The sequence below is a fragment of the Ruditapes philippinarum genome, unplaced genomic scaffold, assembly GCF_026571515.1.
Source record: "Ruditapes philippinarum isolate M1 unplaced genomic scaffold, ASM2657151v2 ctg548_1_1_1_1, whole genome shotgun sequence".
NCBI classification, from domain to species: domain Eukaryota; kingdom Metazoa; phylum Mollusca; class Bivalvia; order Venerida; family Veneridae; genus Ruditapes; species Ruditapes philippinarum.
Genome location: NW_026861361.1, coordinates 346,714 through 357,726, shown reverse-complemented (window position 1 = coordinate 357,726; position 11,013 = coordinate 346,714). Strand labels below are relative to the sequence as shown.

The 11,013-nt window shown below is 31.4% G+C and overlaps 1 protein-coding gene across 1 annotated transcript; it reads left to right on the top strand.

The window, feature by feature from the left end:
* The first annotated feature begins 1,804 nt into the window (after positions 1-1,804).
* Positions 1,805-9,161, top strand: LOC132715387 (carbohydrate sulfotransferase 8-like). The gene is made up of 3 exons (XM_060698386.1): positions 1,805-2,077; positions 5,913-5,959; positions 6,435-9,161. Exons 1-3 carry the CDS (start codon positions 1,966-1,968, stop codon positions 7,605-7,607), a joined length of 1,332 nt encoding a protein of 443 aa, XP_060554369.1. The 5' UTR covers positions 1,805-1,965; the 3' UTR covers positions 7,608-9,161.
* Positions 9,162-11,013: the final 1,852 nt, after the last annotated feature.

The following is an 11,013-nucleotide window of genomic DNA, read 5'->3' as shown; positions in this document are numbered from 1 at the left end:
GAATGTGTTTTTAATGTTCAGCAGGCTGCGACTGTCATGTAGATGCTATCTGTAGTGATGTTAAAGTATTTATGTACGAAAGCGCATTGAAATTTTGACAAAGCTTTCTAGATACATCACTCAGCATAATAACCTTTTTTGTTTATTGTCATTCGACACTGTTTAACATTTTGGGGACACACTTGAAAATACAAAGAAATTTTCTCTCAAAGCTAATATACTGTAATATACACGGGTATACTGAAAAGAAAGAAAGATATGTTACTGAAACACGAGCTAAGCGACATCTATGCGCAGATGACTGGTCCAAAACCACAACACATCATCAGCTAGTAATGGCAACGTAATATAAATCAGTACCACTAAATGTATACCGGAGAAAGCGCTATGTAACGAACATTGGACACAACTAGCTACATGTAGTAGAGCTAAAAACAACAAGTTAAAAACAAAGAGTTGAAAATTGCATGGGAGATAATGTTCGAAAAGTGCAAAATCAATTGCTTAATTTGTATTTAATCTTCAACACTTAAGATCGCGAGGGGCTAGAAAAGTATAACACACTGGCATGAAATACAAGACAACAATTGAAAAGAGCTTCCATTTTTACTAAGTCCTCCAATGAAAAGAGCTTCCATTTTTACTAAGTCCTCCAATAAATTTTTACTTTGAGGTGAAGAAATGTTAGTGCCGTATCAAAAATATCTCTCCTTGCGGAAATGAAGAAGTGAAGAAAAAGCGTTATTATAGAAAGTTAATTTTACAGTTTTGAAAATGTCTAAATACCAATGGAAGAAATTAACAAAAAATGGACATACACATTCATTGTGACAGTCATATTTATATATTCAATTACTTCAAACTCAGGCCTAGTCCCCTCGACCACAACTATACCACACATGTATACGTTGAAATTTAATTCTACCCCCTCCCCCACCCATTATAAAGTAGATCTGAATCAAACATTTATAAACGAACGAACATATATAATAGATTGTTTTTAAATTGATTATGGTTGTCAGACATATTTTTTCAATCATATTTTTACCGAAATATGCTTTTTTATTTTCCTTTGGATGCCAAACATATACATTTGTTACACATTATCAAAGATGACACCCTCTGTTTTTGTTATCCTCTAAAACCACGTGGTAGAACTACTTAAGTCAGAGATTATTATAAATAATAAACGATGTGTTCCGGTTAGTATTTGTGAAGACTTCGTCTTCTCAATAGGCATAAAAGGCTTCAAACCCTTTCAAACATTACATTAGTGTAAATAGATAAATAAATGATGCATATAGGTTAACATAATTAACTTGCTTTTTTGTATATTATGTATATTATAATTCATTAACTCCTTTATATTTCTATGCAGATACATTGAACTTGATCCTATGTTGTTCTATGCTATCTCACAGCATTTTTGTTACAAATGAGGCAGGTGTGTATTTTTTGTATTTATATTTATTTCTGTATTTATTAATGTAAATATGTATACAGTAATTATATTATGATGCAAACCATGACCTATATTTACTATGTTTGAATTATTGTATAACATGTAATGAATGTGATTGTATAATTATACACTATATTTTTTCTGTTATGTTTAAAATCTATGAAAATGGGAAATAAAGTGAAATGAAAATACTCTTACGACTGACCAAAAAAGAAAAAAATAGAAAAAAAAGAAAAATTAAAAAAAAACTATTTTTCTGTTGAAATAACAATTATAAAGCAGATTTGTATCGCATGATTATATATAATATTTACCTCCGAGTTCGTGCTCAAGTGTTCTTTTTAAAAAGAAATCGCGTTTATTTTGAAAGACTTTTGTCCGTTTTGTAATATAATACTGAAGCTACCACCAATGTAAACTTTAAATATTGGAGAAAAGATTACTGTTAGCGTTTTATTGATAAATCAAGTCTTGTTATAAATTCAAAATTTATGAGATAACTTATGAGGATGTATATGGTCAATATGGTGCTTTTTAAAAACAATTGTTCAAAAATCGTCATTGTTATTCAATCGCTATTGGTTATAGTGATATTTGCATGGTACACAAGGACAGGTATGATTTCTTTTTATATAAATTAATTATAACAACATCTTAGAACTGTGTATAAGTGTATAAGCAATTCTCTCTTTAACGCTATTCTTTTAACGTACATTTTGACAAGCTAGCCAATATTCGTAACATCGTAAAGTGGCCATTACCATTTTCAAATCGTGTGTGTGCTGGAGTGTACATTAATTGATATAAGTCAAAGAGAATAGGAAACAATTTCTGTTGGTTTTGGACACACGGAAAACAATTGACGTCGGATTAACCTAACGTCGGATTGACGTTGGATTTATGTTGGTTTAGACGCCATAATCCCAACCTTAAATTGAACAAGTTTTCAGTGCAATTCAATGTTCTTCCAACCCAAATCCAACATCCAACCATTATGAAAAACTGCCTAGACGTCGTTATTCTAAAATCTACCCAAACGCCAGGATATGACCACTATTCAACCAATACAAAGCAAATATAAACATTTTCAATACAAAATGTAACCATTTAAAGCTACATGCCTCCAAATATTTTTTTTAAAAAAAATGATAAAAATGTAAATTTTAAGGAAATTAAAAAGGTTCTAGGTTCAAGTAATAATTTACATATTACATTCGGTTAATGACTGATTTCGTAGTATACATATCTTCATATACAGCTATACTCTCATCTATAAGTATCAGTGTATTTTTCTCGTTGATTAATCAAATAGTAATACTATTTATCACATATTGTGACGCACGATTTTATATTGCATAATTATATTTTGACGTCATTTGCGTTTTGTAATACTGCACGTCGCTTTTCATAGGAAAGTCGTGACGTTTATATTATTAGTTATAAAGATTTTTTGAAGGGTTGTGTAGCCCTATATAAACGTTTTTTTTGAATGTATAGATATATTTCAAACAAACGTTTATACACGGTCATATAACCTGTTAAGAATCTTTATAACTAATTTATAATACCGCAAACTTCCCTTTTTAAAAGCAAACATGAAATGACTTCATAAATTGACAGGAGCCGTGTGTATAAAACTACTAAAGACGTGCTAAACTATAAGGCTACCAATGAAAAGAATGTCCATTGTGAATAGTCTTTATTTTGAAAATGTGATTATTGGCTCGCATAATATAATTCTATTTCAACTCGTTCAAAAAAGTCTGTATTGAACCAACACACACTCAATATCCTCTATATAATTATATATTATATAATTATGCTACTTAACGCTATTGAAATATTGAGAAAAAACTGAGTAAAATTAAAATGAAAAATACCTTAGCCTTATTCAGTGACTCTTTTTTTCACATACTATCTTTATAGCAATTTAGATTTGGGAAAAGAAATACGACGGAAAATAAATGAGATATTTTCCCACTCCTCACTAACATAGTATCTGTTAATTCCGAACGACCGTATATCTTTCGTATAATATTATAACCGTTACAAATTTCAAATAAATAATCAATTTTCTGTGTAACAAATATGGAAAATAAGGAAAAGTTACACTAGCTTGTTGCTGTTCATCACTAAGGTGCAACCCGTTATAAAGAAATAAAGAGACAAATGGGAACATCAAGATACTTATGATTGAGGGGGAAAAAGGTGTTTTTAAGAAACAAGTACTGAACTGTCCCCAAAACTAAAATAAATAAATAAATGCAGTATTACTTGCACTTTATAAATACATTGCAACTCTCTGAAAGGTTCGGTATCACCCCTTCCAACAATACATAAAAGTAATGCATACATGAAAACATAATTTACTTGCTTTTTTGTATATACTCCATTATCTCATTCATATGTGTTAAGCGCGTTGATTGGTCACTACCCCCGCCCCCGCCTACTCTACAACCCTCCTACCTCTCCAAACAATGTTTGTTTGTTTGTTTGTTTATTTCATTTTACGCCTTTTTCCAACAGTATTTCAGTCATATAGGCGGATAGTTTCCTAACCATCGTTCCTGGAGAGTTACACCAGTACTAGACTACCTTCCTCCGCGCTAAACTACCAAAGCATCTCCCGGGGATCGAACCCACGCCAGAGAGGTAACTGGATTAGAAGTCATCGACTCTAACCCCTCGACCACGGAGGCGGCTCCAAACAATGTAAACTGCAGTATTTTTCATTTGAAACATGTTTCTATATTTGGTATATGTTTTTTATTCAATTTCCTTCATTTCCCACAAAAATAAAAATTAAAAATTGATGCATATATATTTAGTAAAGGTATGCAACTCGCTGCTCATTTTTCAGCACTCATCTTAATATGAACTCCATAACTCCAACATTTTTTCACCAATTTTCAATATCTTGGTACCAAATGGTAGGGAATTGATTACTCTTAAAGGAAATAAAGCTGTCTTTACAATCATTTCAAGTTATAAGAAGATATTTTAACTCAAGTCACCGCAAGTGTAAGTCGACAGAGAACTGACCGCTGGGTTTTTGTCAAAATTACCCGACTAAACGACAGTTTATTCGAAATGAATGAATATTTTTTGTATTGTGCATATAAATCTGATAAAATTATATTATTATTTGTAATAACTGTTCAATCAAAACATCATATGAAACTTTAACGAACCGTTTTTCCGATTTGTCAAATCTCAATCCAAAATGAAAGTATAAACGGATGCATTCGTATGGAGTATTTTCATTGGTCGCATGAAAACCTTAGACCATCAAAAAATAATGAAGAGAGCGGCAGAACCATTACTTGCATTACTATTTGGAATTTGAAAAAAGTACATATATATCATTTTATTATTATATACATGTACATGTTCTTATAAAAATATGAGAAATATTGATGAAATAACATTACTTTCATTTTCCGTATTTTCAGTGTCAATTTTTTTTTCGCTGCAGTGAAACATATTTTCCGTATTTTCATTGGTGTTTTGCCTGACTAGTTTCTTCTAAATTCAGCCACTACACAAAACTCCAGGGAAAGACTTTCGAATTGTAATTATATATAAATGTACCGGATTTATTTTCATTTTGTGTTATATAGAATTATCATATTTCACGAGTGGCAGTAATTGGAAATAAATCTTATGAAAATAAACTCCGTATGTTTAGGAAAAAAGACCTTGACTATCCTCTATTTATTGTGTGTACTACACAATATAATTGGCCGACATGTAACTTATTTTATACTTTTTTTATGGTGATTTATCACTGACAAATCTGAAACATATACAGTTTCAATGAAAAAGTTCTACTTCCTGTTTATAATATATGGTTGCAAAATAATGGCATGTGCAGCACTAAGTCCTGTTCTTTCCTAATGTAAAAGAAACTTCACAATATACATGTATAAGGAGAACTTCAAGCTTCAGTGGTTCTTAGTTAAATCATAATTAACTTCTTGTTACAGTCTTTAATCAAATTAACTTCGTTATACAAATATTTATAATACATGTAATGATATTTTTTACTTTTTTAACTGTGATGAAACTGTTGAATATGTGCATTCAGCTACAGAGATATAATACTTTAGTATTGTTAGAATAAATCTATTTAAAAAGATATTTAAACATTCTTTTATCTTTGAAATCATCGTTGAAAATCACATCTGTAGACGATCTGTACAAATGCAGTTTATTGATTGCTTTTATGACTAAAAAGAAATGCATGCTTTATTTGAATTAATTAAATCGATCTTTGTATTTGCTTAGGGAGTTACTCTTTTACATTAAATTTTATTGCCGCAAATTCACTGTTACCGTGACATCATTCTCAGTTTTACAATGAAATCTTAATGATATCTGCAATTAAAGGAGTTCTTGTTGCAAATTTCGGTAAAAAAAATATAATTTCTGTTTTCTTCTTTTTTTCCAGACAACGCATTGCTTAAACACCGGCTGCCAACAAACAGACATGAGCTTGTAAATCTTTGTTTCTTCTTTAAAATAAATTCAAATGTATTGCAAAAATATTTTTATGCATATATTCCAGCAAACATTGAAACAATATGAATAAATAAACTGCACTATTTCAAATACTAGAAAATTATTCACTTCACAAATCTCCCATGGCTACTATACTTGTTATTCATGGACCGCGCAACTTAGTTGTTAAAGTCCTGGCAATTTCTTCTCAATGTTTCTCGTTTGTTTTGTGAAAACAGGAAAGCAACGGATGCTCTTCCCAAGTTGTAGCATGCATACAGATTTCTGTCCGAAATAATGTAGGATCTATCAGATAGATACGAAAAGTTGAGAGTTCACATGACAAAAGTTCGTTTCTAAAAAAATACATACATGTAGTTTAACAATTTTTCGTATTTATTTGCAATAAATAAAGTTAATTGTTAGTATTTTTTTTTACATCGTTGATATATTTATTGCATTTATTTTCAAGATGAACAAGTCTGTGCACGACCAAGGTATCAACAGGTTTCAAACGTATAAACCTAATTTGACAGTCTCAACTTCTGCTCCACCGAGAAGCCACTTGTCAACAAAACTTGATGACTATATGAGCAATAGACTAGCGTCAATTCGAGACACATGTTCGGGTTACATGCAAAATCCATACTGGCAAAATCTTCATCAAGGTGGCAGAGTTTGGACGTACGAACAAATACATTATTGCATAGTTCCAAAGGTTGGATGTACATTCTGGAAACGTATCATGCGATTTGTGAGTAAAGATTATCCGGATAATCAGAATATAAACAAACCTTCAGACATTGACAGAAGTTATGTTCATTATGGTAATATAAAAAATATTCGACAGTGGAGTGTGCATAATCCAGTTTCCCAGATGTTGATGGCTAACGGGAAATCATTTATGTTTGTTCGTAATCCTTTTTCTAGGTTGTGGTCAGCGTACATTGATAAATTTTTGCTTCCAGATTTCTGGAGAACTGATGCTCGTGCTGTCGTAAAAAAGGTACGGCGAAATCGGCCTGAATACGAAGATAAATGTGCAAATAATGTAACATTTCATGAATTTCTTTTGTTCATCAATATGACGCATAAAGTAGGTTTGAACGAACATTGGGACAAAATACATCGACTTTGTAGTCCATGCCACGTGCAGTATGACGTCATTGGTAGACAAGAATCGTTCGGATTAGATGCAGATTATATAATGTCAAAGTACAATCTGGAACATCTCAAAGAAAATGTTACAAAACAAGATTTGGTTCGTGAAGAAATTGTTACGATAACAAAATATAACTTTAGATTAGAGTCAAGTATTCAGAAAGGTTGTTTTGACAAAGTCGATGTAGCTAAGAGATTATGGTTGACCTTCCAATACAACGGGTATATCCACCGAGATTCAAAACTTCCAGAAGATAACTTAGCAATACCAGAATTTTTCAAAACTCCAACAGAAATATTCTTGATTTTAGTCTTTCAAACCTTAGAAAATCAAAATAAAAAGGGAATTGACTTAAAAGGACAGAAACAATCTATGATGCTTGACGAATACAGGAAAATCCCAGAACGTTTGATATCAGATATAGCTACAATATATGACTATGATTTTGAGCTATTTGGTTACAATAGAAATGTTCTCAGATGAACTGACATGTAACGGTAGTCTTGTGTTTCAGGAGGTGGGTTACACATGTTTATGCGTGGAAAAAGACCTTCAGTGTTGTACACACTGTTTTAAACAAATACAATATATACCATTGAAAATTTTATTTTCTCATTCACTGACTAATCTACGATGAATCATCTAAAAGAAGAATGATTTTCCAGTTCCCAATGTGAGCAAACAACGTTTTATATTGTGACAGATTAAATGTTTGCGCTTGTAAAGTTTCTCGGTAATGGATTTACTTGCACAATAATAAAAACGCTTGTTACTACTTGTGTGAAAACATTCAATCATTCGGTGTATACTGTTGCGACTTTTTCAGCCAATTATGTTAGTTATTACATCTACACAATTTAGACTGATAAATACAAAACTAATTGTATTAAAATAAAATTAAAACCGATTTTTATTTTGATAAACGTGAACATTTTGCTTTATCTATATTTTTGATGCTGACAAGTGTATCCTGCAAGTATGCTGTAGTGGATATCATACTGGACCGGCAATCCAGAGACCCGTGGCTCGAATCCCGGCTGCGGCGTGTATATATATTGGGCGGGAAAATGCAAATAAACTCATTTGTCATCCTGTTCCGCTGAGACTGGAAAAAACTTTCTTAACAAAACCAAACTAAGTTGTAATGCCTAGCTATACGTACCATATTAAGCAAAGTCATATGATATATATTTAAAGGATAAGAACAAAAATATTCATAGTCTATCCTCCATGCATCCACCTATATAGGTATTCCGTGACAACTACGAAAAGCTCGGTATCTCCATGCCTATAACTGTTCATATTAAAACAACTATAGTATATGTCAAAGACCCATGTTACCATACGTTATATCATTACACTTGATAGATTCTTTAACGGAGACGGATTAGAAAAATAGATTTATTGTATTTTCTACACGTTATTTATTGCGAACTGTTTCCTAGAGACAGAATGATGCATGAGAAGTTTTCATCAGTGATTTGCTATATTTAGATATCGTGAGACACATAGAACACTTTATCTTTTGGTCACAGATCTTTGGGATTGGCTCTATAGCATATAAAATTGCGACAAGAAATGTCTTCATACCCACACTTTTATTCAAGTGGTTTATTTATCATCAGTTAAAATGTTGTATCAGCATATTTATTAATACAGGTCGCTAGGAAATTCGGTTTTAATAGTAGTCGGTTTTGAAAAGGATTGTTAGTTGCTTTAACAAGTTGTTTTTGGATAGTGCCAATCAAATAGTGCCAATCAAATGCACGTTTCAATTTGTCGTTTCTTCATTTACATTAATAACCTATAAAAAGTTTTAACCTTAGCCACTGAGCATACTTTTTCACCATTTTTTAAATTAAATTTTCTTCGGCTTGCCGCAATATATTACATTATTATAAAAGCAGATAATTTTGTCCTGAGAAATTAGTCAGTTTGTTATAGTTGTTTCCCTTGCAATGCACAATTTACATTCCGATTTGTTTTCTTTTAATGCACGAATTGTATATGTCTTGATTCGTAACCTATTATTCAGTATGATATTTAGATCAATGTACGGACCAATATCACTAAAGGAAATATTTCAGTCTACTATAAATATACGAAAATATAAAGCTTTTCTGTTAGCTTGCTTTGGCGATTTTGTGGACTTCTATACAACTTGCTGTACAATTAATAACAATGAAAACGCTGTATTTCTTAAAAATTGTGTGTGTTAATTTTCATAGAAGAACTAAAGTCGATACTATATCGAATTCCGTTCAGAGTCGCCTTCTATTTTCCATAACATTTCATACATGTAGAACCACGTATTATGTTGAACAATAATGAGGCCACTAAGTATGTTAGTATTCATCCGTAGCTGTTCTACAGAAACTAGAAACAATCTCCTGTCGCTATCGCTCCCGTCGAAGGTTCTAATTTCTGTAGAACAGCACGGATGAACACTACCATATACTTAGTAACTGAAGGTATAGAGATCTGACTACGACACTGCAGGGTAGATAACTATGTCATTGACATTTGTCTTATATATTTAAAGAGCAAGAGACTCTTTAAATAGATCATGATTCTAATACAAAACAAAAACAGCCAAAAATGTTAACCACAATATGTTTTAGAAGTGAAATAACATATACCAGTATCTCTTGAAAAACGAGTTTCAATGATTCAGAACATATTGACTCGTGAAAAAGTTTCTTATCATTCTTAAGATTTATTTGCCTAAAATAATGTATTAGGTTGATAATGAAAAATCATATTTTATGTAATGATAATACGAACTCTGTAGAAACTGTTGAGTAATCGGATAAGGAATTTGATAGGATTGAGGTGCGAACATCTATTTCCTGTCTTGAAGTATTGCTGATACTGATAAGCTTGTCCCTGACATATTTACACGATGTATTTTAGTTATATTACTTGTTTAAAGTAAATCATTTAATTGCATATTTGTTCATCATATCCACATATTGGCACGAAATTCAAATCATGTTTATTTTGTTGGGGTTTTAAATCACACCGATCAACTCACTGTAAATGCAATATAGCTACTTTCCAGCTTTTCTGGTGAGGGAAGACCTCGGGTGCACCTTCGTGCATTAATTTCGACAAGAGCATTGACCTTGCATTCGGAGATTTGGCAACATTTATATGTATTTTCAATTATTTTTTCGGCCTGCGGTTAAGAGCGTCAATTGGAGAATAAGAATTTTGTTGTTGTAAACTTAAAAGTCTCTCTATTAAATTAAATTATAGATAAAGCAATAAAATTTCCGAATAATAAATTTAACTGCGTATTTGTAGATTTCAGTATAGATATCGATTTCATCTCTAATATTTGAATGAATAGTAAATGCATTACTTTGTAAAACGTCTATTTAAAAAGGGATGATGTAATGTTACAAGAGACATTTCTCATTTGGTATTGACATGTCGTTAAAATAACGGTCATCTTGGCGCGGAGATTACTAGTAGTAAATTATGATGAAATGTTTCATTTAACATTGTTTGTTTGTTCCGGAAGCATTCCTATTGCACGCTATTTGATACATGGTTGATATGCTGAAATAATGGATTTCGTCGACAATATGAATTAGACATTGTCACAAATATTATTGTTTTTCAGTAAAAAAAACAACCCGCAAAACAAATATTGAACGCAATTGTTTTTGAAGCATTGTTAAACATGTCATAGGATAGAAAGGGGAATAAACAACAACAGCAAAACAACTTATACGGAAGTTCAAGGTTTTCATTACGATTCCAGTTGGAATCAGCATCATTGTTTAGAACATGTTAAATTAAGGTATTTAAAACAAAAATAAAACCTTATATGTCAATAAAATTGGGGTTCTATCCATTAATGTATTTTCAAGTTTTAAGTTTT

Bases quoted from the DNA above. Each gene is read 5' to 3' on its own strand.
- LOC132715387 (XM_060698386.1), top strand. From the start codon at position 1,966: ATGAGGATGTATATGGTCAATATGGTGCTTTTTAAAAACAATTGTTCA. The intron at 2,078-5,912 runs GTATGATTTCTT...CTTTTTTTCCAG, and splicing joins TGCATGGTACACAAGGACAG to ACAACGCATTGCTTAAACAC. The intron at 5,960-6,434 runs GTAAATCTTTGT...TTTATTTTCAAG, and splicing joins CAACAAACAGACATGAGCTT to ATGAACAAGTCTGTGCACGA.